This window comes from Pristis pectinata, chromosome 14 (assembly GCF_009764475.1).
Source record: "Pristis pectinata isolate sPriPec2 chromosome 14, sPriPec2.1.pri, whole genome shotgun sequence".
Lineage (NCBI taxonomy): Eukaryota > Metazoa > Chordata > Chondrichthyes > Rhinopristiformes > Pristidae > Pristis > Pristis pectinata.
Genome location: NC_067418.1, coordinates 32,966,686 through 32,993,758, shown reverse-complemented (window position 1 = coordinate 32,993,758; position 27,073 = coordinate 32,966,686). Strand labels below are relative to the sequence as shown.

The window sequence follows — 27,073 nt, the reverse complement described above, 5'->3', positions numbered from 1 at the left end:
GGGGAGGTTTGCTAAGGCTACTGGGGAGAGTTCAAACTAGAATTGTTGGGGGGTGGGATCCAAACTGGAGAGGCTGGGGAAGAGGTGTTTGGCTCTCAAATAGAGAAAGCTTATAGTCGGTGTGAGAGGAAGGATAGGCAGGTGATAGAGAAGGGATGAGCTCAGACAGACAGTTTGAGATGTGTCTATTTTAACGCAAACAGTATAGTGAACAAGGCGGATGAGCTGAGAGCTTGGATAAATACTTGGAGCTACGATGTGGTGGCCATTACAGAGACCTGGATGGCTCAGGGAATGGAATGGTTACTTTAAGTGCCGGGTTTTAGATGTTTCAGAAAGGACAGAGGGAGGCAAAAGAGGTGGGGGAGTGGCACTGTTGATCAAAGATAGTGTCACGGCTGCAGAAAAGGTGGACGTCATGGAGGGACTGTCTACGGAATCTCTGTGGGTGGAGGTTAGGAACAGGAAGGGGTCAATAACTTTATTGGGTGTTTTTTATAGGCTGCCCAATAGTAACAGGGATATCAAGGAGCAGATAGGGAAGCAGATCCTAGAAAGGTGAAATAATAACCGAGTTGTTGTGATGGGAGATTTTAATTTCCCAAATATCGATTGGCATCTCCATACAGAGAGGGGTTTAGATGGGGTGGAGTTTAAGTGTGTTCAGGAAGGATTCTTGACACTAGATAAGCCTACAAGAGGAGAGGCTGTGCTTGATTTGGTACTGGGAAATGAACCTGGTCAGATGTCAGATCTCTCAGTGGGAGAGCATTTTGGAGATAGTGGTCATAATTGTATCTTCTCTACGATAGCGTTGGAGAGAGATAGGAACAGACAGACTAGAAAGGCGTTTAGTTGGAGTAAAGGGAATTATGAGGCTCTCAGGCAGGAAATTGGAAGCTTAAATTGGGAACAAATATCCTCGGAAATGTACGGAAGAAATGTGGCAAATATTCGGGATATTCATGCGGAGTTCTGCATAGGCATGTTCCAGTGAGACGGAAGTTACGATAGGGTACAAGAACAGTGGTGTACAAAGGCTATAATAAATCTAGTCAAAAGAAAAAGAAGAGCTTACAAAAGGTTCAGAGAGCTAGATAATGTTAGAGATCTGGAAGAGTATAAGGCTAACAGGAAGGAGCTAAGAAGGAAATTAGGAGAGCCAAAAGGGGACATGAGAAGGCCTTGGTGGGCAAGATTAAGGAAAACTCCAGGGCATTCTACAAGTATGTGAAGAGTAAGGGGATAAGACGTGAAAGAATAGGACCTATCAACTGTAACAGTGGGAAAGTGTGTATGGATCTGGAGGAAATAGCAGAGGTACTTAATGAATTCTTCAGTATTCACGATGAAAAAGGATCTTAGTGATTGTAGTGATGACTTGCATCAGACTGTAAAGCTTGAGCATGTGGATATTAAGAAAGAGGAGGTGCTGGAGCTTTTGGGGAGCATCAAGTTGGATAAGTCGCTGGGATCTGATGAGATGTACCCCAGGCTGCTGTGGGAGGCAAGGGAGGAGATTGCGGAGCCTCTGGTGATGATCTTTGCATCATCAATGGAGACAGGAGAGGTTCCAGAGGATTGGAGGGTTGCGGACGTTGTTCCCTTATTCAAGAAAGGGAGTAGAGATAGCCCAGGAAATTATAGACCAGTGAGTCTTACTTCAGTGGTTGGTAAACTGATGGAGAAGATCTTGAGAGGCAGGATTTATGAACATTTGGAGAGGTATAATATGATTAGGAATAGTCAGCATAGCTTTGTCAAGGGCAGGTCCTACCTTACGAGCCTGAATGAATTTTTTGAGGATGTGACTAAACACATCAATGAAGGGAGAGCAGTAGATATTAGTGTATATGGATTTCAGCAAGGCATTTGATAAGGTACCCTATGCAAGGCTTATTGAGAAAGTAAGGAGGCATGGGATCCAAGGGGACATTGCATTGTGGATCCAGAACTGGCTGGCCCACAGAAGGCAAAGAATGGTTGTTGAAGGGTCATATTCTGCATGGAGGTCGGCGACCAGTGGTGTACCTCAGGGATCTGTTCTGGGACCCTTACTCTTTGTGATTTTTATAAACGACCTGTATGAGGAAGTGGAGGGATGGGTTAGTAAGTTTGTGGATGACAAAGGTTGAAGGTGTTGTGGATAGTGTGGAGGGCTGTCAGAGGTTACGGTGGGACGTAGATAGGATGCAAAGCTGGACTGAGAAGTGGCAGATGGAGTTCAACCCAGATAAGTGTGAAGTGGTTCATTTTGGTAGGTCAAGTATGATGGCAGAGTATAGTATTAATGGTAGGACTCTAGGCAGTGTGGAGGATCAGAGGGATCTTGGGGTCAGAGTCCATAGGACGCCCAAAGCAGCTGCACAGGTTGACTCTGTGGTTAAGAAGGCATACGGTGTATTGTCCTCCTTCAACCGTGGAATTGAATTTAGGACCCGAGAGGTAATGCTGCAGCTATGTAGGACCCTGGTCAGATCGCACTTGGAGTACTGTGCTCAGTTCTGGTCACCTCACTACAGGAAGGATGTGGAAGCCATAGAAAGGGTGCAGAGGAGATTTACAAGGATGCTGCCTGGAATGCAGAGCATGCCTTATGAAAGCAGGTTGAGGGAACTCGGCCTTTTCTCCTTGGAGTGACGGAGGATGAGGGGGGACCTGATAGAGGTATATAAGATGATGAGAGGCATTGATTGGGTAGATAGTCAGAGGGTTTTTCCTAGGCCTGAAATGGTTGCCACAAGAGGACATAGGTTTAAGGTGCTGGGGAGTAGGTATAGGGGAGATGTCAGGGGTAAGTTTTTTTTTACTCAGAGAGTGGTGAATGCGTGGAATGGGCTACCGTCAACGGTGGTGGAGGTGGATACGATAGGGTCTTTTAAGAGAGTTTTGGATAGGTACATGGCGCTGAGAAAGATAGAGGGCTATGGGCCTCTAAGGTAGGGACATGTTCGGCACAGCTTTGTGGGTCGAAGGGCCTGAATTGTGCTGTAGGTTTTCTATGCTTCTAAGACAAAGCTCTGCCCAAAGGCTGTCAAGGGCATCCTGGGGGTGGGCTCACTGCACTAGGGTACCTCTGGTCAAATCACCACTGGATTTGAAGGTCCAGATAGTCACTGAGGTATATGTTCTGCAATCTGTCAAGGTAAGTGCAATTGTGTGGGGTCCAAGGCAATGGGGCTGGTCCAGCAAAATCTGGACCGAAGTGCAGTAGAAGCATAGCTATGTTTAATAGAACAAAGTCTGGTGAACCCTGGCACTTTGAGGGGTTCAGATAAACCTTGATCTGGAACATAAGAACAAGAGGCAGTCATTCAGTTTCCTGGAAAAGCATGTTCCCGCATTGAACAAATTCACCTTTGAATCCATGCACTTCCTGTGATGAACAGGAGCTTGATGGGTCCTCACTACACCTGCCTTTATGTGGTACATGTGGAACATCAGTTCTTCTAGTCCCAGTCGGGTTCCCTCCTTTTGTTTACAATATATCAATAACTGTTCCTGTCACTCCAACATATCAATAACTCCCCACAACTTTGCTTCCAATTTCCACCCCTCCCCAGCCTGCAAATGGTCCAGCTCCTTTTTTCAATTTCTTTATCTCCATTTCTGACGGAGATGCTGGCTCTTAATAGTAACCACAGGAAGGTCATTGAATCCCAACTTTGCCTGGATCATTGCACTCCTGCCTCCTCTTACCCCCATTTTTCTTCTTGTTGGCAATTTCCATTTTTACTGCCTTCTAATAAAGAGAAAGCATCCCAAGGTGCTTCTTGGAACAATTACCAAGCAAACTAAACATGAGAATTTCTTCAATCCTTTACTTTCTGTTCTGTCTCATTTATTCTGGTAATGCAGCATAAAGGAACAGAAGCAGGATGTCATATACTCCCTCCAGCCTGTTCCACCACCCGAACCTCAAAACTGATCCTGTATCTCCCTTTATTCCATCACCATCCAAAATCTGTTATGCTTAAGGCTTGAATATTTTACTGAGCATCCAAGACCCACAGGAATACAGAATTCCGAGGTTTGTAACTATCTGAGTGAAGAGATTCCTGAGACAAGCTTCCTAGTCTAAGGAATTTTCAAAAAAATTCTTAATAAATTTTATTTACAGCGTGGTAACAGGCCCTTCTGGCCAAATGAGTCAGTGCCGCCCATTTTAAACCCAAATTCACCTACCTGTACATCTTTGCAATGTGGGAGGAAACCAGAGCACCCGGAGGAAATCCACGCAGACACGGGAAAATGTACAAACTCCATACAGACAGCGACAGGAATCGAACCCCGATCGCTGGCGCTGTAATAGCGTCGCGCTAACCGCTACGCTACTGTGCTTTAATTCAATCAATCTTAGAATCTTGTGTTTAAATGAGATCACTTCTCATTCTTTTATCCTGCAATGAGCATAGGATAATTTTGCTCAATCTCGCTTCTTAAGAAGTCACTCATCCCAGGAATTAATCTACTGAATTAGAGCAGTGCTACCTCCAAGGCAAGTATATCCTTCCTAACATGAACTAGCCCAAACCTGCACATGGTTCTCTATTTGTGACCTCACCAACGTCCTGCACAATAGCAGTACTCCACCTTCCCTGCAAAATAGGCAGGCACGCTAGTGTAATGGTTAGCGTACTGCAATTACAGTCCCAGCGACCCTGGTTCAATTCCAGCCGCTATCTGTAAGGAGTTGGTACGTTCTCCCCATGTGTCTGCATGGGTTTCCTCCCACATTCTAAAAGACGTACGGGTTAGGAAGTTGTGGGCATGCTATGTTGGTGCCAGAAGTGTGGCGACACTTGCGTGCTGCCCCCAGAACACTCTATACAAAAGATGCATTGCACTGTGTGTTTCGATGTACATGTGACTAATAAAGGTATCTTGTCTTAAATAAAGGCAATGGGCCAGTGGCCTTCTTTATTTGTACCTGTCTGTAGCAGGATGTAAACTCTGAGAATTGTGAACCAGCACACTAAGATGCTTTTGCAAATCAAAATTTACCAATATAAGTTTTTTAATTCTGCTTTTCCATTCCTCCTACTAAAGTGTATAACCTTGCATCTCCCCATATATATTCCACCTACCACTTTTTTTTGTCTATTTCCTTAACCTGTCAATATCCTCTTGCAGACTCTATGTCCCTCCTTTCTTTTCACTTTTTTAACCTAACTATTATCAGCAACTTGGGATACTAAAATCATTAATATAAACTGTGAATAGCTCAGGGACTGATTTATTCCCACACGTGTTTCCTCATCATTACCTAATCGTCCATCCACGTTAACCTAGTATCCTCAATGCCTTGTGCCCTTATTTTATATAATGACCTGTTGCCCGTGACCATATCAGATTCTATTTGGATGCACTGCATGCAAGCTGCAATCCACATCAGTACTTTCAACAGGCTTTCCCTTTTCCTTCATTATACTTAAAGGGGCCCCAGTTATGTCCACCTCTTCCCTTGCACCTCCTAGATCCTGGGTTCTCCCCGTGTTCCCTTGTCATCACTCTCCACCCTCTGGTCTTTACATTTAATACATTAACCTCTATTTGATAAATTACCACCACCTCCAACATTAAGTGACCACCAAGCATACCTTCCCTTTCCATTTTAAAATGGTCAGTCCCCTCCACAACATTGTGATCCAATCTTCTTCATCTCCAACACCCCTTCCTGTGGCAACTTCCAGAGCAAGTGTAGAAGGTTTCAAAGCTGTTCCTCTACCTTCTCTCTTCCCACTGTTGAGTTTCGAGCAAGATACAGCAAAAGCAATGGAACATCAGCATCCTGGTTGTAGTGCTGTTGCCTCTTGTACCTCTTCCAGCACAGCCACAATACTGCCATCTAGCTGGCAAGATGGAAAACTGCCTGGGTGTGTCATGTACATACAAAGCAGTACAAATCCTATATGGTTAATTATGATCCTGTTCATCTATTCTCAATCAAAAGTGTCATTGGTATGAATTTTAAGCAGTACTTATTCACCAATTACCTGCTTCTCAATTGTCAGTTTGGGTTCCATCAGGACCATTTAGTTCCAAACATCATTTACAACCTTAATCCAAGAATGGGCAAAAGATTTGAGTTTGGGAGATGAGATGAGAATGATGTCAAAGCAGAATTTGATTATACATGACACTCGGGTTTGAATCGAGGAGAAAATTCTTCCCTGGCTGGAGGCCGACCCAGCATGGAGGAAGGTGCTGTGTTTATTGGAGGTCAATCATTCCAGCCTGAGAATATTGCAGTGGGAGCTGTGCCAGGACAGTTTCCTAAGGCCAACCTCCTTTGCTGCTTCACAGATGATCTTCCTTCTATGAGAAGATAGAAGTGGGGATGTTAACTGATAATTGCATTATGTTCAATTCCATTTGCAATTGCTCAAGCAGAGAGCAAACTGTTTATAGAAATACCAAGAGGATATTTGGGCAGAGACTGCTGAGTGCCATGCAAATGACCATCTCCAATAAATGAGTTTAACCACTTACCCTTGATGTTAACACCATTGATATCCTTGGAGGCTCGCCACTAACCAGGAACTCATCTACATAAATATTATTGCTACATGAGCAAGGCAGAGGTTGACTCAGCTTTGACACCCAAAGCAAGACGTCAGTCAGAAATCTGATGGAATACTCTGCATTTGCAGGTATGACTACAGCTCCATCAACATCAAGCTCAACACAGTCTAAGACAAAGCAGCCTGGCAACCTGTTCACCACCTTGAACGTTCCTTCCTTCCACTACCAATACACTGCAGCTGCTATGTGTACCATCTCCAAAATGCACTGCTAGCGACCTGGGTTCAATTCCTGCCGCTGTCTGTGAGGAGTTTGTACGTTCTCCCCGTGTCTGCATGGGTTTCCTCCGGGTGCTCCGGTTTCCTCCCACATTCCAAAGACATGTAGGTTAGGAGTTGTGGGCATGCTATGTTGGCACCAGAAGAGTGGAGACACTTGTGGGCTGTCCCTAGCACATTCTCAGTAATGCAAAAAGACACATTTCACTGTGTGTTTCAATGTACATGTAACTAATAAACATCTTAAGTCATAGGCTCTCCCAAAGTGTGACAAAACCCATGATTTTGGTCACCTAGAAGGATAAGAGTGGCAGTTGCATAGAACATGTCACTTGCAAGTTCCACTCCAAGTCAAGTTGAAAAATAATTCATCATTCTTTACATCCTGGGAGTACCTTTACCACATGAACGCAGTGGTTTACGAAGCTGATTCACCACCATCGTCCCAAGGGCCATAAACACCAGCCTTGCCAGCAGTGGCCACGGCCTATAAATGAATGATATAAACACCTCTTCAGAGTCAGAGAGCAATCAGTTTGTACATCTTTCACCTGAATATACTGTATTGGCTGGTCACTATGCAGTCCTTTATTTTGAGGAGTCAAATGGAGATCGGCTGATTGCTCGGTCCACAGGCGGGCCACTGAACTTTAGGTTGCTTATCAGATTGCTTCTCCACTCCACTCTCACTCTGACTTCTACTTTCATGACCTCCAACATAATAAAAGTGAAGTGCAATGGATAGTCTAAACAAAATCTTACCCTCGGACTAACCAGTCTTCCTGTTTCAACAACTTCGGATTACAACCTTTGTGGGCAGCAGCTGTTGTCACACCTCTAGACCCATCTTTTGTGACGTACATTCCCCCTTAATCATTAAATCCCTTTATGGTTTAATCACTTCTGGACTCCACCATATCTCTGACCTCACAGTTTATTTTTTTTCTCCCTGTCACCCCACTTGTTACATCTCTCATTTTTCCAGTTCTTATGAAAAGTCACTGATGTGAAATGATGACCCTTTGCTGGTACCTCCGAGGGGAACTGCTGTAGGCTGCTCCTTGTGGGTCGGTGTGTTTGTGATGTGTCTGCCTGCACATTGCAGTGTGGAAGTACGGATGTCAGTCCCTCCAACCTCCAGCTCTGCCACTGGACTTCGTGCTTCATCCCAGCCTGAGCACAGAAGTCCTGAGCTGAGGGACCAGTTGCAATTTGTATCTGGACCCTCGGTTTTATGTTAGCCATATTGACGTTAGCCACATCAAATGGGCTGCTGACCTGATGGAAAAGGTAAGCCAAAGGAAAGTGATTTAGATTTTTAGGACAGGCACGGTGGTGTAGCAGTTAGCGTGACACTATTACAGCACCAGTGACCGGGGTTCAATTCTGGCCGCTGTCTGTAAGGAGTTTGTACATTCTCCCCATGACTGCGTGAGTTTCCTCTGGGTGCTCCAGTTTCCTCCCACATTTCAAAGACGTATGGGTTAGGAAGCTGTGGGCATTCTACGTTGGCGCCAGAAGCGTGGCGACACTTGCGGGCTGCCCCAGAACACTCTACGCAAAGATGCATTTCACTGTGAGTTTTGATGTACATGTGACCAATAACAATATATTATCTTCCTTTATTTTAATAAAGCCTGCCTGCTGCTCCTGGACTGTTCTGCCTTGCCCTGACAGCATGATCTTGAGTTGGGTTATACCCACGGTGCGGTAACTGCAACCCACGATGATTGCATGAGAGTGAATGCAAGGCATGGGCCTACACAAGTACAGCCTGGCCCATTAACACTCTCTCTCTCTCTCTCTCTCTCTCTCTCTCTCTTTCGATGCTGCCGGATTTGCTGAGTATTTGCAACATACACAGTCCTTGTGTATGGTAGATTTTGATGGGGAGGGTGTCGTTGATCTGTGTTATATAATTCTTGCAAAATAAAATCATAAGCTAGAAAACATTAATACTTTGCAATTTATTGCATTGAAATTATATATAGCAACTTGAGTGTTGTTCAAAGATGGGAGAATAATGAGAGCATCACTTACATAATACAACTAAAAAAAGGAGGTATGGAACCTTCTCCATTTTATTTTTGAAGATTAGTTGCTACCCAATATAATTTTCTTTTAAAGTAGACCATGAAACATTGCAGATGTTTTAAAGCAGAACATGTTGGAAGTACACAGCAAGTCAGGCAGCTTTGTGGTTAACGTTTTCAGATGGTTGACCTTTCATCAGATAAAAGATTCTGAAAGCGGGTGGTCGACTCTGCTCTTCCTCCACAAATGCTGCCTAGAAAGCAAGTCATTTTATATTCGGCACCCTATCATAGAGAGAACTATATATTACAACTCAGGCGTTGTTCAGACATGAAGGTGATTCCGATGGTAGCTCACCGAACACAAACATTAATTGAAAAACACGATGATGCTGGAGGAACTCAGCAGGCCAGGCAGCATCCGTGGAGAAAAGCAGACGGTCAACGTTTCAGGTCAGGACCTTTCTTCAGCTGAAGATAGGAAAAGGGGAAGTCCAATATATAGGAGGGAAGAGCAGAGGATTGATTGGTGGACAAAAGAGGGGAGGCGGGGTGGGCACAAGGTGGCGACAGGTAGATGCAGGTAAGAGATAGTGATAGGTGCGGGGGAGGAGAGGAGAGGTTGAAGAAGGGTCCTGACCCGAAACGTTGACCACCTGCTTTTCTCCACGGATACTGCCTGGCCTGCTGAGTTCCTCCAGCATCATCGTGTTTTTCATCTGGATTCCAGCATCTGCAGTCCTTTGTTTCTCTACAAAACGTTAATTCTTCTCTCCACAGTTGCTACCCAACCTGCTGAGGTTTCCCAACATTTTCTGTTTTTACTTCAGCTATCCATCGTTTTTTGTTTACTGTTCGGCTGTGGTTAATTGAATATAGTTAAGTGCTTATTCCATTTTGTTCTTCGATCTTTTAATTAATGAAATTAAACTTCTCTTTGGCGTCTAAGTTGCATTTTGAATAAGATTGATTACAATGTGTTAGTGGGCACTGCTGCGGCCATGTCATTTGCAACAGCGTGATATTCTATCTGCAAAATATCATGTAATTGATAGCCTGTCACTGGATATTTATACAGATTTCGCAACAGTTCAGCGCGGTGGTGAAAGGTTCTGTTCAAAAATGCGGATGAATAGTGTGAGCACCACCTGCTGGCCTCCTTGAAAGCATACTCTGAGAAGAAAATCACCCATTTCCCACCCATTCTGTTCCCTGGTTGCCAGAAACCTCACGGAATAGCACCACCAGGCTTTTCTGCTGAGATTCCCTTGCTCGGCCAGACTTGTCGTGAGTGATGGGGGACACCGTCAGACTTCATCCTTCGCGTCGTAGATTTGATTTCTGCTCTTGACTTCAACGAAGACAACATTTTGTGTTCGATGGGAGGTGGAGATCTGGTCCCGGAGCAGGTGTTCGTTCTGCAGGTGAAAACTGAGCGCACGCAGTAACAACAGACATACTGATACCCAGGTTTTGGAGCCAAATTCTGGTGTTAAGGTCAGTCATATGCTCTGGAATGGATCTGATGGGGCAGATCTGATGGTGACCTTTGTCGCTGCAATAGTAGCTAGGACTTGATTTGAATTTCCATCGCTTTTTAAAACATGACTACATTTTTCCTGCCTTGGTCTCAGCCTGTTCGGGGCTGTCCACATATGGCATGGGCTCCCGAAGCCCACGTGTCGGTTCCAGAGAGTTGGCGGTGAATGTTGCTGTTAGTGTGTTCCATTGAGACGTTGTGTATATCCCGTTTAAGTGTTGACCACTCGGGTTTCCCTGATTTGAGCCGTGATCTCGGCATCCCTGCGGTGGGTCGGCTGTGACGGGGACGTAGCTGGGCGTTCCTATCTGATGGAAGTCAAACAACTGCAGGTGCCGGAAATCTGAAATAAAAACACAAAATGCTGAAAACACACAGCAGGTCAGGCGGCATCTGTGGAGGGGAAAATGGAATTAACGTTTCTGGTCGAAGACCCTTGGTCAGAACTTCCTTTCCGATGTCTGGGGGAAAGATGTTTACCTGGGTTGGGAGCCAGTATCTGTCTGTAAACGGATCTGTAGAACTCCAAGCCGAAGAGCTCAATATTCTGTTCAGAGTTCCAGATGAAGAGTAACATTGTAACTTTAACGTTGTAGCAAATCTTTGCAGAGAAAAAAAATGGGGATTGGGAGAGGGTTAGAGAGAAAAATGGATTAGAAATATATGTGCGTATAAATTTATGTTTGAAGGAATTTTTGGATTAAGCTTCCCTTCCCATCAGATCTTCTGAGAGGAAACATCTCTTCTAGTAGATTTCTGAGGGCTGTGTCATCCTAGGCGCAGAGCGGTTAGCGCAGGTTAGAATCGGAAATTTGCACAATATCAGGACTATACTATTTGTTTCTTTGCATTGTTTGAAGTACACGCAAAACACGGCATAATTATGTGGCCCGTGGCAAGGCACGGTTCAGTATTTTGTTGATTTAACTTGTAAAGATTTGCCATCGACTTGCCCTGATGTTTGATCTTTCTGGGCACTGTTTTTCTGTTGTCTATTTATGATAACATTCACGGGTCTCTCTACTGGACCGACGGTCTCCCCGATATGTGGATTTAAGTGCTGGGAAAAAAAATCACAGGAGATCATTCGCACAAATCTGGCCCGGCATCGGAGAATTCATTCCTCCATACAGAGACAGCAAAAGAATAATTCCCTGCGAGAGCTATTTCTTAAACAGGCATCGAATTTGGTGCTCGAGTGCCGTGTATTTGTTTGTGGGGGTGGGGGGGGGGGGGGGTGGAGTGCGGGGGAAGAATCCTCAGTGCCTTTAAGTACGATGAGTGTTCTCTGCTACAGAGTGGGGATTTATGAGCACAATCTGAATCTGCAAATTTTGGGAGCTGTCATTGAGTCGAACAACTTACCGAATCGCTTGGCTGTTTGGAATTGCATTTATAAGTGAAACTACAAGTAATTCTCATTTCTTCCAATGAAATGACGAATTTAAATGTCCAAATGATTTTGTTGACCAAAGCGCGCGTTCACAACATTTGTGCCTTGTTGATTTTACCCTACGTGTGTACAGTGCTGTTTGGGATGGAATAAAGTGAACCTACTGGAGGCCCACAGTCTACTCGGAACAACAATCAAATCCGATTATTTTGGGATCCTTAATAGTTAAGGATCATATTCCATCACACGTCCATTCTTCCCCGCAAAGCGCATTTTAGCGGCCTTGGACTTGACGAATTCCTGCTGCTGTTGGTGGTCTCTGGAGATCGTTGTCACTGGCAAAAATGGAAGGCATTTACAGGAGGATCCTGCCAACAAATTGTTATTGAAATACCACGTTGTAGGCAAATGATCTGTTTTCGGGATGTGTTGATTTAAAGGTTAAGTGTTGGCCAGAGCGCCAGAAGAATACCAAAGGATCTGATATCCATTTCAAACGGGCAAAGGCTGAGAGTCTGTCTGAAGTGCAACGACCCCTCCAACTCCACACTGAAGCATCAGCTTCTATATTGTGCTACCTTGAAGCTCTCAATCAGAGGCAGAGTGATACTAGTGGGCGAGATGACAGCTCGATGTAAAATCTCTGCCAGCAATTGGTTTCTTGTTATACAGTTTTAAACCGCTCACAGTGAACTGACTGACTCCCACTTCACCATCGGCAGCTAACATGAGTATTAATTAGAATCAGTGCAGAAAAAGGAAAACATTTTTTATAAATACTTTTTTTTATTTCGTATTTCTTGAAACAGTCTTGGCATTCACACTGATAATATATAATATATATAAATATATAAATTTAGTTTGGCACATCAAACCAGGCATTTCTATAAACAAGCGTCATTAAATATTTTAATGGATTGGCAGAAGGCAACTCTTATATACAATTATACACAAAGTTGTACAAAAAGTGGTCCACATTAGGTGTATTATTTTGTCTTTTTTTTCTTGGGATGCATTTAAAGAAGAAAAAGGAGAAAAGAACAGAATTGTGACTAAACTCAGGCAAGTGTTAAATATGGCGATTGTTTAGATTATACTACATGTTGTTGGGAATTCGCGATGTCGGGGGGTCAGGCAATGGTCTATTCGTGGATGGCTTGCCCCTTTAGCTAGGAACTAATCCCAGTGACTGGTACCGTCTCCTTTTTTATTTTGTTGGGTTCAGTCATTTCCACCAGACCACAGGCGGCACTGGCGCTTAACCTCAGCCGTTATAAAACCTGGTAGATAGGGTTGTCAGTCGGGATTTCAGTGCCGGTGCAGTTGTCCGGCGATGGGATAATGGCTGAAGGATCGTTCAAAGTGGTTCCTTCCCGGGGAGACGAAGGACTGGCCAGAGTGGCATCTGGGACCATCATTACCGGACAAGTCGGCCGGTCAGTGGAAATTCTTTCGACGATGTTGGAAAGACAATCCAGGCTTGAGATAACGGAACTTTTACCAGTTTTCGAATCTAAACATAATGCACATTACAATGATATAGTAAATAGCTCTGCACTCGGATAGAAGTAACCTTTCCACACGACAATGTGCTATAGAAATATCCAGGTAATTAGAAAATAGCAAATTGAATTAACTACTGACAGTTTTCAACCGATAGAGAGACCATAGTAGGTCGATCCCAGTTATCTAAAGCATGATGCAATGGCCTCTGCTTCAAGTGGGAAGGTATAACCATAGACACAAGGTGGGTACAGTTCTCAAGTATCAACAATTCACAATGGAGGCATGATGATCATTCTTTCATCTTGTCGTTCCATAATAGTAACTAAATCTTTCATATTGTGACCGCTTCGCTTAATTTCTCCCTACAAATGACTTTAATATATTTTCTCGGTATTACTATTCGGAAGTACGAATCGATACCCGCTGGTTAGTTGGAAAGGTCTACGGTGAACATTTGGCTGGAATTGATCACTGTGAACTTTAGGTCCATTCTTTCCCAGGATGGGATCCCGCTGTGCTCTTTGCTGGTGCGAGTAAGCATTCACTCACCGTTTGGCGTCTCCGAGAAGTAGGTGTTGTCGTAGTTGCTGCGTCTCCGGCTGCACGTGGGGCCGCTGCAATCCAACTGCAAAGTCAAAATGAGAACCAGTGAGGTCCAGTCACCGTGCCGCCAGCTGGCGTTTGTGTGTGAAAGAACTATCAGAGTTCGCATCGGATAAGGTTTTAAATTTCAAGCAATACCATCCTCATACTTGTTCTTACATAATAACAAAACATGTTGGAAACACGTCGCCCAACTCTTGCATCTAATTCTAAGATTCAAGGAGTTTAATGACCTTTCCATCTTTACTGTCATAGTGTCCATCTACAAATCATAGTTTTACATGTAATACTGGATTATTTTTTAAATAGAATAATATAAACCATTCTTGGACATAAGTACCCCAACAGTTTACCTCTGCTACATCCTCTATACCCATAAGGTGTGTGTGTGTGTGTTATCTCGCAACTTTCTTACCATCCCATCCGAGCAATTGGACCGTGGGCTTGAGGCATCTGAATCGACACTGTATTGATCCATGACAGAGAAATAGTTCTCGTCCTGCTCTCTCAGGAGGGCTTGCAGGCTCTCGATGTATCTGATGGCGTTTCTGAGAATTTCCACCTTGGGCAGCCTCTGGTTCGGGTTGGTGGAGGTGCACCGCTTGAGCGTTTCAAACGCCTCGTTCACTTTGCTGAGGCGCCTCCTTTCTCTCATGGTGGCCGCTTTCCTGCGGTCGGCGTTGGTCGTTTTCCTCTTGCAAGCCTTGCAAGCCCAAAGCAAGCAGCGACCGGCTTGGTGATGTCCACTGGGTGCTCGAATGTGCTCGTCCTCGGTCGGCACCTGGTCGGCTTTGAGCAGCCCGACGTGGACCAGTCTGGGGTCTAGATCCTCGAAAAAGTGGATGTCTGAAGTCGAGAAGCAGGGATCATCATAGAAGTCATCAGCAGACGAGAAGGAGCAGAGAGAGGTGTCCGTTAGCTCCATGCTGGCAGCGCCGAGATCCTACTAAACTTTTCAAAGAATCTTTGTTTCTTTCTTGTTTCTCCTGTCTTTACTTATCACTGTTGCCTTTGGCTGTATTGCTCGTACCCTTCGGTACCTGTGCTGAGTCCAAGGAAAGATTAGCCCTATTTATTCCAAATTCTGTGGGCTGCTGAGAGCAATGCTTTCAACGCCCCGGCTCTCCCACCAGCCAATCCGATGGCTCTCCGAGCTCGCTGTGACATTCAGGGTCCGGGGCGGGGACCCCAGTGATTGGCAGACGGGCTCTGCGGCAGGGTCAGTTTCACCTTTCAGATTTCAGTCGGATTGGTGTTAGACTATTAGACGGAAAGCCTCTCAGCGAGAGGATTCCTTTTCTTCTGACTTGAAAGGCGACAAGTGCAATTTTCGTAAGGCCTTATTAAATAAGACTTTACCAATCACACCGGCGCCTCTATATCTTAGATTTTAACGTCTAGCATTTTTTAAACAATAGTTTAAACATCGCTTGGGTATTTGCTTAACGAGGTTTCAAAATAGTCACATTTTCGAATGATTTTCGTTAAATAATTGAACGAAATTAATTGCCACAACGTTCGAGGCAATAAGCGATCGGAGATATTTCAGTAGGAATAATATTTACGCGAACGTAGCCGTTCCTGTGTGATGAGTTTCCTGAAGGTGAAATGATAGTTGCAGATGAAAATCACTTTGTGGATGCGTTGTCCGATCTGTATTGTAAAATGTACATATAATTTATAGCTACATTGGCGCAGTGAATTCGTTGCTGTGAAGTTTTCTGTAGAGCAGGAAAGTATCCCTCTATTAGTTTAGAGATTCCACCTTCAGCTCCAATAAGTATGACCATTTTAAAAAAAGCCCACCTTTTAATCTTGCGGAAAGAGCTGATCTCAGTATGAAAATAATTCCAGATGTTTATGTTTTGATTACAAGATCAAGATTATGGCGGCGTGACCGGAGAATTTTATTTTTCGTTGCTCTGCAAAAAAATGTTTGAATATTGACGCTCATATATAGCAGGTGGATACAAAAGAGAAGGACGGGGACAATATTTCCCACGTTTTAAAAAAAATTCTAGTTGGAGAACATGAATGAACCCAGAGGCTTTGGTATGAAGATAGAGCGAAGCCTTCTCCCAACCCCACACCCCATCAACCCCTCCCCCCTCCCGGGGACTGTTGATACTACCCCCGGCAGTTGTGCCTTTGGTCCAAGTGGTGAGATGGACCAACACACACGCTGCAGAAGCGTCAGACCCGACTTCTTCTCCTTTATGTGTGAGATGGTGAAACCGCTTCCAATGAGCCGGTGACCAACAGCACCAGAGGTATCGGAAGAATCCGGTAGATGGAGTTAACTGTCCAATGACGGACTGTCTGCCCGCACCGTTGTGTACGGTACAACATCGCTCTCCGATAAACTCGGCTTCAGTTACAGTTTAACGCCCCAATAGGACATTATAGCCACACTAATTTGTGAGAATAACTGTTAACGGTTTCCTGGGGACAGGTTTTTACAGTTTAACGCCCCAATAGGACATTATAGCCACACTAATTTGTGAGAATAACTGTTAACGGTTTCCTGGGGACAGGTTTTCATGCTCTGTTTAATTGCAAGTGTCTGTCATTAATTAACTTCTTTACGTGAATATATTTCACTCTTTCGTTGGTAAATTTAGACATTTCCCTGATGGTATTGATTGTGAGCCTGTGCCTACTCTTCAATCTATTCGTTTATCCGTGTTTCTCTCGACTCCTGCTAGTGTGCCGTTCAGTCTCCGTGGAGAGGTTGTAACGGTGTCTTTTTTTCTTGTAACTTTTCAGCGAGCCTGATTCTGTTCCTGGTACCGGGAGCTCTTGTTTCTTCGGCACTAACCCGCTTTTCGGTTTCAGGCTTCTTTGGAGTTAGCTCTATGAACATTTTGCTGTAAACAAGGGGAGAGACTTTGCCCATTCTGGGTGGGTTACTAACGTGGGTAATGACCAAAGGCGGGGGCTCGGACCTGGGACTAGCTGATAGTTAGGACGGAGTCATTGGGAATGTTGGTTGAAACCCCGATCAGTTCGCTGGCTGCTGTCAACCCTCCCACCCGCATGCCTCCGCAGGTTTCGACTCAACTGTAAACGACCTATAAAGTGCTCCCTATAAACGACCTGTTTAAAGCCTTGTCGAACTTTAACAATTCCACAGATATGTGGTCTGTTCTAAGTTCTGCTTCGCCTTGACCATTTCCCGAGTGCCCTTGTTCCTGTGATTTAAATACATGTTTATTATCCCGGTTTTCCCATTACACTCGAGACTTTGACAGTGACCAACAAGGACCGGTCACAGACGAGTTAATTGGCGAATTTTGTGCATTCCGTTTTCTTTTGCTAGTATCACGCAAACTCTTTTCCGTGACCAGTCTCCGATATTTTTTAACTCCTTTCTGAGCTGACGGATGAACTTCAACTTCTGGAGATAGTGTGTGCGACTTTTCCCCCGTTGAAAATGCTTAATTAAAGTACGCACGGCTCTCTTTAAAATCTGCGGCTGTTTTAAATTGAATTGCTCGGCAAATCTGGGAGGTATGTGTTTGGTTCTCTGGTGGGAGTAACTCCCTGTCGCAGCGTGTGGACGGTGACTACAAACGTGGAGGTAATTGACAAAGGTGCCTGGAGAGCTTCACTGAGTTCTAACTGAAGTATCCATTCACTGCTAATAATGTGAACAGTGTGTGATTAGGGGAATTATATTTACTAGGTCAAACAGCGACGCGGACAACCGAGAAAATGTTATGAAAACGAACCCCGTCGTCCGGAATGTTAACTAAATGCGAGTTAAAGGTGCGTAATGTGAAGATGCAGTCTTCCACTATTTTGTGTGCCTAGTTGGCGATACAATCTCCCAGACTTTATTCGATTCTGGACTCAGGCAGACGTATTTTATTGAAAATGAGTGATACAGATTCCAACAGTATAAAACCATATAAACCCAAGCCAAATACACACGTCTCAATCTTACAGAAAAAGAATCAATTCCGCAACATAGTTAATAGAATCATCTGTAAAATACTCCACGGGGTGTTATGCAAGATGGTGAAAATACCTCAAATTGTATGAAAATATTTAGAAAATAGGTATCAAAACTGTTTTATTCCTCAATTAAGTTCATTCCTCAATTAAATATTTCAATCTCTTAAAATGTTACAAAACTGCACTTTTTAATTCTCGTTTCCGAAATCTTCAAACTCGATCGAGTAACGCTGTACGCAACCCGAGCTGCTACAGGAATAGCTGCCTCTGACACATATGCCAAGAGCGGACAGCGGGATAAGATCGCCAATAATCACCGTCCCGAGGAAGAGAAATCGAAGTCATGGGAGGAGGATTTTAAGCACACATTACTCCCCACCCAGATTAATTTTTCCCACAATCCAATATTTTTGAGCGAGATGTATTGCGAGAGGAGTGTCATAATTCAAATGTTGGAACTGTTTGCACTTAAAGGAGTGGAAATCGATCTCCTAAATGTGCCGGAAAAAAAAAGACATGCCTCGAGCCCGCTTAAAGAATAAAACAGATTAGCCAGGACACCCTCTAAGCATTGCACACTACTTTCATATCTACTATCCATTTCCGAGCAAGCCTTGTCACTTAATCTCCCCATAAAACGTCTTTCGTGTAGTCCCCGCAAGATTCAGAAGATAATTTCTCCATTAGCAGTGTTGAGTATCGCGTGGCTTTATCTTAACCAGGGCACGACACGCAGGAAGTTCATTTATTAAAGAGGGCACTGCTGAAGCATTAGGTGCTATCTAGCGATCAACTTGTTCTAATAAGTATGGAAATACAAAGTAAAACTATCAGAGAGAAGCAAGGTTGACAGAAATGTAGTGATTGACCCACGGAAGAGAATTACTGTAGGACCGAGAGCAACAACTAATGTACTCCAGATTCCGGCACCTGCAGTCTTTTGTATCTCTCCTGTAGGACCGTATATACCGTTCACAAAGAGCCCGTTAAATTTGCCCAATTATAGGGGTTTGTGTCATGCTGCTACCTTGCGCCGTATTAGAACTCGAACTTGGGAATGAAGGACAGTCCTGGGTATCGGGGTTTTACTAGGGTATCAAACAATCTGCTGGAAGAACTCAGCGGGTCGAGCACCATCTGTGGGAGGAAAGGAATTGTTGACGTTTCGGGTCGGAACCCTGCATCAGGACTACTAGGGTCTTTACTGGGGTATTCCCCTTTGCACATAGAGTCAAAGGCCAGAGACAATCACCGTTTAGATTTCAGAAAACAATCTCATTTTGTTTTTTTTTTGATCGAGGACCAGATCGATAGGATAGGCTAAAAGATATGCAACAAAAACACACTTGTCTGTGTAAACGGATGGATCCGCATCTGAAACAAAATTAGGTTCATATCTCCATTCTTTTCTATTGTAATAATAATGAAACCAAGAGCCTTTGTATTTAAATGGGCTTTGTAAGAGGCACATATTTCCCAGGAACGTGATCTTTGGGAAGATTGGACGAGACTCCAATTTTGGTGACCCTTGCAGGTAACAGTGAAGTCTCCATGAGGTCTACCGTGCACTGATATTCAACCAGATTTACCCATTTTCATTAGTCTTAAGTGAATCTTATTGAACAGGATTAAGATTTTGATCGAAGTCTCAAAATACATTCACCCAGGAAAGGGAGGGCTTGTTTTTTTTCTAAACTCGATGCAATGTTACTAGAAATGTCCCGATCTTTGGTCTTTGGAGAGTGGCAAAACCGCCGAACGATTCAGGCGGGAGTCTTCAGTTCTTCCTGGAGACGATCAATCAGGTACTCGCCAAAGCTGACCCGCCCATCGTCTGTACAGCCCAGTCGGTTGGCGTTAGTGATTAGGTCGCCGGCCACTTTGATCTGTTCGATTTTGGGAACAAGAAGACGCTTTCTGATGAAGCTGGCTGTGTGGGGGTCCGCCAGGGTTTTGCTCAGCGCACAGAGTTCTTCCAGGAAGGACGCGGCAGTTTTCCACTGGCGGAATGTGAGCTCCAGCGCCTGGCGAATGTTTCGCACCGACTCGCTTCGGGGTTTCTGAAAGGGAACACTGGCATCAAAACAGGGCATCTGTGGGAAGCTCTCCCTCTCGCCTACCTCACCTTCGACAGAAAAAGGCATTTTCCGGCCTTTCCGCTCATTTTACAGCGGAAGATCGGAAGAATCCCCGTGAAAATTCACCGTCAAGAAGCTGTTGGTATCACAAGAACCTTGGGAATCTCCGCCTGTACAGACCGCGATTGCACATTCTAATAAATATGTCTGAATTATTGAGTACAATAGTATTTTTCTCCCTTTGCAAGTCCTTAGATCGTTAAGAGACTCCATAAATTCTGATTGCTGGCTTTAGCTATGTGTTAACTTACTGTGATTCTTTTAGAAGGACGCCCAAATTCCTCTGAACTCCCACACTTTGCAACCTCTCTCCGTTTAAAAATAATTAACTTTTCTAGTTTTTCTAACAAGTGGGTAACTTCAAATTTTCCACAACTCCCTTCTCCCACATTTTCATCCATTCGCTTAACCCGTCTCTAACCCCCCAGGGAGCTTGTCTGCACCCTTCACACAGTCCAGACCCATACATGGCTCTGCATCATCAACACATCAGGATACACCAATGTTAACTCTGTCCAACCTTATTATTATCCTCTAAGTGTCCTGTTAATACATTCTTGTTTACAGATTCCAGCAACTTCCCTACCACTGGTCATTAATTATCATTATTTTGGGTACAAGATTATTCTGAAATCAACATTTTTCTTTTTATCCATAACAATGGCTGTGCTTTTGATTAAACTGCCAACTTGCCACACTATTTAAAACAAAAGCGTTTTTGGTATTTAATATGAAAGTTAAAGTTACAATGTATAACTGCATAACTCAGCAAAAGTTCCATCTATCATCTCTGATCAGCGTTAAGGTGCTCCATCATACCAACCTTAATTATAGACTTCACTAATTTTCCCCAAACAGAAGTGTGCTAACAGGTCTGCATTTTCTTCATTTCCTTCTTTCATCATTCTTAATGACTGATTTGACATGTGCACAAATGGTCTTAAGACTTTAGAAGGTTATGGTTTGGTTATCCACAATGCTTTCACTGATTCTTTTTAAAATGTTAGCATGAAATCCATTCTATCCCAGGATCTGACACTTTTGTTTTATTATTTTCTTCAGTAAAGTTAAAGTTATCTTTTGATAGTCCTTGATTCAATATTTGTTTCCTTGTTTTTTTTCATTTATTGTAAACCTTAACTCAAAGTAATAATCTAACTCATCCAGAAGTTCCTTATTTTTAGTTAACACATGACCTTTGTTTGCAGTGGGCCCCCATGACTGGTGATCAGCCTTTATTTTCAACATAACTTTATTTACGCTGGTTTTCATATACCTCATAAGTTAATTTCATGTTATCTTTTCGTAACCATGTTTTGGCACTTTTTGTTATTTCCTGAATCTCTCCCAGTCACCAGGTTGGTACGAGTTTTGCCTTTATGTGTGCTTTTTTCTTTTAGCTGTAGGTTCCCCCTTACTTCCTCAATCAGCCATGACCCTTTCCTTTCACACTTGGATCTCTGCCATCTTACATATATAAACTGGTTATGCAACACATTCAATTCTTTTTCTTAATTCTTCATGTTGATCTAATGCCAGCTAACAGTTCCTTAAGTGACTTTCTAGGGTCAATGAAAATTCTGTAGTTACTCATGACATTGAGTAGGCTGACACAGTGATATAAGGTCCCATTATGTTGGCAAATTGATAAATTTACTTGAGACTGCTTTGGATGATAATACTCCTCACTCTCTGCGTTATCAGCTCAATTTTATTTTGATAGCCTAACACTTAGCAGTACCTGAATATCTCTGGGGCAGTAGTGCCCTCCTCGCTCCGTCTGGTAGTCAAGTAAGGTTTGCGCGTTCTTCTCCTCTTCTTGGGTGATCTTATGGAAATAGCCAGCAACTCTGGGCAGAGCAACATCATCTTGTTCAAAAATCTCCGCCTAAATAAAAAGCAGGAAATACTAAGTAAATAGCATACCCTCGGAATCAATCAGCTGCTGAGATAAAGGTTTAAATCCCCTTGCCACCCAGCAGGTCATTCTAAAGGGCATTATTGTTTCCATTATTACCAGAGGTTATGGAAATCAATAATGTGTGAGAGGAAAGCAACGATGATGTGTGGTTGCAAAATGTAAATCTGCTCAGTATGAGAGGAACCACAGGTTCAGACATTTGGTGTCTGTGTGTGGCTGAGGAGCCAATAGTGTGAAGCTATCACCTGTGACATTATGACTGAACACTTCTAAATCAGAATCCCACCTAATCTCTGACTGACACTGTCCTTGTGGAACCCCACTGGCTTCCATTCTCAATTAGGTCATTTTCAAAAGCCCCATCAACACTTATTCATTTGTTTCCTTGTTTTCCTTTTCATTCCCAGCTCACTGTTTGTATGATGTGATTTCCATGTCACTCATCTGAAGATCAATGGAAAACCTTCAGCCTTCCACCACTGCGCACCCTTTCAACTCTTCACCTTGTGACACTTCATTGCCCTCCTTTAAATCTCCCCACATAAATGTAGCTTTCACCCCTTTTCCAGGTTTTTCCTTTTATTGTTCAGGTCTAAATTGTGAAGAACTGAGGTTCTGCTATTAAATGTTGGTCTTGATTTATATTATGTAGGAATTTCCATAATAAATTTTCCACTGAAGGAATCAACTATTGAGTTTACTTTTTAATACACAATTGACCTAATGGCCTTGAATTTACCTGTTGCAGAAAACCTGAAATTCATAGGCTGAATGAACCTTTTCTTGAGCTCTACCTCCCGTTCTGAAGGTTCTAACGCTCATTGTGCTGGATTTTGATGGACTCAGCAGTATTTCACCCATCCAGAATTAATCTTTTCTTAACTTCTACCTCCTAGTCTGAAGGTGCTAATGCTCATTATGATGCAGTTCAATGGACTCAGCAGTATTTCACACACATTTCTGTTCCTTGTTTATTGAAACACTAATAGGCCATACTTTATTCAACTATCCATATTTCACTTCTCTGAAGCTGCTGAGGTACATGAGAACTTTCCAGGTCCAGCTCCCGTGATGAAAATCAGAATCCGGTGAAATTATTCTTCTCTCAGGGCGGTATAGGCCTCTGTAATAGTACCTTGTTTATATCAATTAATTTAGCACAGACCCACAAAACCTGCATTCTCTTATGCTTTGTATGATTTGATACTGATCTACTTCCTTTACCAACTAGGAGCTACGTGGAGCACATTGGGAAATGCTTGAAATGCTGTTTGACTACTTTTCAATTAAGTTTTAATTATTTCTAAGTATTCATGGATATAAGTTGACAAGATAAATCAGGGAAGCCTACAGATGATCAGTAATTAGTTGCACTACGTTTACTGTGTGGTGTAACTCCCAAGGTATGTCTGAAACATTAAACCTGAGGTAAACTTTCTGAGAAATTTATTTTCTGAGAAATTTCAAGTTTCCACCTGCTCTATAACATTAAAAAAGAGTAAATCTCAGAGCTGAGCAGAGTGTGAGACATTGTGATGTAGTGCAACTTAAATCTGCCATCTACCTACTCTAATGTCCATTTTCCAGACCTGGATTGTTACCTTGAGCATATGAGCAGCCTGTAATCAACTGTAAACCTCTTCAACAGTTTATGCCTACAGTTTTCTTCCTAGGGGAAAACAGTAAACATGGAAGATTTATTGTGGTATTCACAGGTAGGTTCCTTAGATCAGATCATCTCCCTTCAAATGTACAACAATTGGTGGGCTGCAGGGTATTTTCAAAAATAATTTGTGGCAAGTCATGCATTGTGTATTTGGGATGCTCTAGTTGGCAATTTTATCTAACTACTCATTTCTTTAAGTGTCCATTTATTTTCAATTAGTGCTTTTCTATCATCCCGAAAAAATTGGGATCAAAGTATATATCGAGCTTCGGTGACCCTTCTTCTGTACAGTCCAGTTCTGAAAGAAAGTAACCACAGAACAACTGAAAGTTGAGAGTTAGGAACTTTTATAACGTAGCAAAGTATGAGGTTAGTCATTACATTATAGCTCCCCTGAATTATACCAAAATTTCCTTCACTGGGTGACCACCCTGTGCACATATTTACAATCCAGCTATTTTTAAAGGACAAGTGCTTGTTCACTCTTTAAAGTACTACATAGATTTATAAAACTTCAAGGAGATTTGAAGAAGTCTTGTATCTCTTTTCTCATCTTTGTTATATCTCATGCCAAACTGATCTTCGGGAGTATCATTATTCTTTCCTCTTGACAGAGTAACACAAACATTGCAGGATATTGCACTGTTAACTTTATACACATATTTATTGTATTATTGACTCCAGATGCATCCTCAAAATTGTGTCCAGCACACACATTGTGCATTGATCATTTGCTGTGTACAGTTTTGATCATGCTGTTATAGGAAAGATGTCATTAAGCTGGGAAGAGTGCAAAGAAGATTTACGAGTACGTTGCCAGGACTAGAGGGCCTGAGTTAAGATAAGATTTCTTTATTAGTCACATGTACATTGAAACACACAGTGAAATGCATCTTTTTGCTTAGAGTGTTCTGGGAGTAGCCCGCAAGTGTTGCCACGCTACCAGCGCCAACACAGCATGCCCACAACCAATGTAGGAGATTGAGGAGTGACCTTATAGAGGTGTATAAAATCATGAGGGGCATAGATAGGGTGAATGCATACAGACCTTTTCCCAGAGAAAGGGAATCAAAAACTAGGGAGCACAGATTTAAGGTGAGAGGGAAGGATTTAAAAGGGACTTGGGGGGAACTTCTTCACACAGAGGGTGATGTGTAAATGGAATGAGCTGCCAGAGAAAGTGGTTGAGACAGGTACAATAACAACATTTCAAAGACATTTGGGTAAGTATGTGGAAAGACGGGATTTAGAGTGAAATGGGCCAAATGTGGGCAAATTGGACTAGCTTAGATGGGTATCTTGGTTGGCACGGAACAGTTAGGCCAAAGGGCCTGTTTCTGTACTACGTTGCCCTATGACGATTCACTTTGATTAAGAAAATAACTTGCATAACTCACTAAAGTTAAAAGAATGATTCACATTATTCAATGGGCTGAGTTAAAAGTTTCACTCCTTCAACAGGAGTTCTTGTTAGAAACATTTACCTGTACCAGAGATATCAACCATTGCCACTGTCTCAGAGGGGTGACATCAGTTACACCGACTAATGCAGCAATTTAAGCCATTGCTTAGCGCTTAAGAGACGCTCCCAATCTCTCACCCTAGACGACGTGGAAGGAAGAGGAGCATACACCCCACATCCCCTTGCCTAGTCCCCTGGTACAAGATCCAGCGAGGTTTCCCGCTCCTTAGTAACAATGCTATTCATGAGAACAGTCCAAACTCAGTCCAGGGAGCAGACACCTGGGGAGAAACGGGGAAGGATGAAACAGCTCCCAACCAGCACCGCCACGCGTCCCAGTACGGAAGTCTCTTCCTCCGACAGCGAGGAGAGCCGAGCTCGCCCCCGGCCCTGTAACTGCATTGCTCGGGTCACAATCCTGGGTCTCCAGTCCCCGTCCCCAGCCCCAGCCTCCTGCAAGGAGGTCCCGCTGCCTTACCAGAGCCTGGAACCGGTAGGAGACCTCGTAGAAGAAGGTGATGAGCCCGCAGACCGCCTCCTCCACACCCAGCGGATAGTTCTGCTTCACCTGGGCTCCGGACAGCGGCCGGTGGAAGGTGCAGGTGGGCAGGCAGGTTTTCTGCCGTTTCCCCTTCGGTTCTGCCATTCGCACCCGGGCAACGACAAACGTACCGACCCGGCTGCTTCTGGCCCGTTCAAGTTCGAGAAGTTCCTCTTCCAGTTCAAAACGAGGTTCATCCGGATGACTGGTTCGCAAGGGTCAGGAGGCTTAAAGATGGAAGCAATCACCAGCCGGGCATGAAATTGACAGCGACTGCCGGGCAACTTTTCAGGGAAGGAGAGGACTTCAGCTTTAAAGTTGATCGCACCCTTTGCACTATTTAATAAAATTACTACTTAACCTGCATTAACACATCATGTGTCAACAGCTGGTCCATTGAACACATCTCCTTGATTGTAAGAGACAAACCTGATTGAGCCAAAATAAACGCGTCTTGACAGGTGAAACATCCCATGTCTACAACACCCTCTGACAGCTTGGGGAATGGAATCTATTCTCATTTAAACTAATGACTTAAAGTTATCCTGTCACACCTCGGTCACGATCAGTTGACTATTGTAAAAAAATGTTAATGGAAAGTTGTCGGGTTTAGACTAAACTTCAGCAATAAATGGTTTTAATTACAATCGTAACACTTCTGTTATGTAGTTTTGTTTAACCGAATTCTTTCGTTGTTACGAAATTAAATACTTTGTTTCACAGAAATCATCCAATCACCCGCAGATCCGGCAAACAGGATGTTTTATAGATTTAGTCAGTACATTCGCACAGTCTCAGACTGAGCGGATTTTTTTTACAAAGCCGGGGCCTTCACACAACGAGTAGCTTTGCAGCCGAGGCCGCGGCTCACCTGAGGGTTCAATTCCTTACATTTCTCATTTCCCGCCCTTCCTCTTGAGATCATTTGGTTATGTTATTTCATTCAGTGCCGACGTCCAGGAAACCACTTTCACTATTACATGGCTCTCAGTGCAGGCGGTAACAGGCTGTGGGGTGACATTTAAATTCAATCCAACATCACCTGTTTATATCTTTGGGCACCTTCTGAGATTCAGTGTTTCCTGTGGCTCGTGCAAGGTAAACCTCATTTATGGAGAGTGTGTTCTGTCGATCACAATAGTCTGACACAGATGTAACAGTTGCAAGTTAGATGGGATATCTGTGTGTTTGTACATGCGGGTAGGTGGGAATGTGGAGTCGAGCATATAATCAGATCAACTATAATCTTATTGAATGCAGCACAAACTTGATGGGCTGAGTGGCCTATTCCTGCTCCTAATTTGTACGTTGACCAATTTCCATGTAATTTCTTTGAAGTGAAGTGAAGAGAGTATTAACAATATACAGAATCGTATTTCAATCAATGTTGTGTGTCTATGCAATGAAATAACATAATCAACAAATCATACTCCTTCGAATCATTGTGTCATCTTGATTCATTTACAGCAGTTCTGATGAAAGCTCGTCAACCTGAAAGATTAATTCTGAG

At 43.4% G+C, this 27,073-nt stretch overlaps 2 protein-coding genes across 2 annotated transcripts; both read right to left on the bottom strand.

The window, feature by feature from the left end:
* Nucleotides 1–13,040: 13,040 nt before the first annotated feature.
* Nucleotides 13,041–14,803, bottom strand: myod1 (myogenic differentiation 1). The gene is made up of 4 exons (XM_052029142.1): nt 14,294–14,803; nt 13,825–13,900; nt 13,696–13,698; nt 13,041–13,282 (listed from the first exon to the last, which is right to left on the bottom strand). Exons 1-4 carry the CDS (start codon nt 14,801–14,803, stop codon nt 13,041–13,043), a joined length of 831 nt encoding a protein of 276 aa, XP_051885102.1.
* A 2,920-nt stretch (nt 14,804–17,723) lies between these two features.
* Nucleotides 17,724–25,866, bottom strand: zgc:172145 (Ferritin light chain, oocyte isoform-like). The gene is made up of 3 exons (XM_052029210.1): nt 25,501–25,866; nt 21,715–21,861; nt 17,724–19,895 (listed from the first exon to the last, which is right to left on the bottom strand). The coding sequence occupies exons 1-3, from the start codon at nt 25,666–25,668 to the stop codon at nt 19,599–19,601; spliced, it is 612 nt and encodes a 203-aa protein (XP_051885170.1). The 5' UTR covers nt 25,669–25,866; the 3' UTR covers nt 17,724–19,598.
* Nucleotides 25,867–27,073: the final 1,207 nt, after the last annotated feature.

Excerpts from the sequence above, each read along its gene's own strand:
- myod1 (XM_052029142.1), bottom strand. The coding sequence starts at position 14,803 with ATGGAGCTAACGGACACCTCTCTCTGCTCCTTCTCGTCTGCTGATGAC. Across the intron at positions 13,901-14,293 it reads CCAATTGCTCGGATGGGATG|TTGGATTGCAGCGGCCCCAC; the intron begins GTAAGAAAGTTG and ends TTGACTTTGCAG.
- zgc:172145 (XM_052029210.1), bottom strand. The coding sequence starts at position 25,668 with ATGGCAGAACCGAAGGGGAAACGGCAGAAAACCTGCCTGCCCACCTGC. Across the intron at positions 21,862-25,500 it reads CCTACCGGTTCCAGGCTCTG|GCGGAGATTTTTGAACAAGA; the intron begins GTAAGGCAGCGG and ends CTTTTTATTTAG. Across the intron at positions 19,896-21,714 it reads ACTGCCCCAGAGATATTCAG|AAACCCCGAAGCGAGTCGGT; the intron begins GTACTGCTAAGT and ends GTTCCCTTTCAG.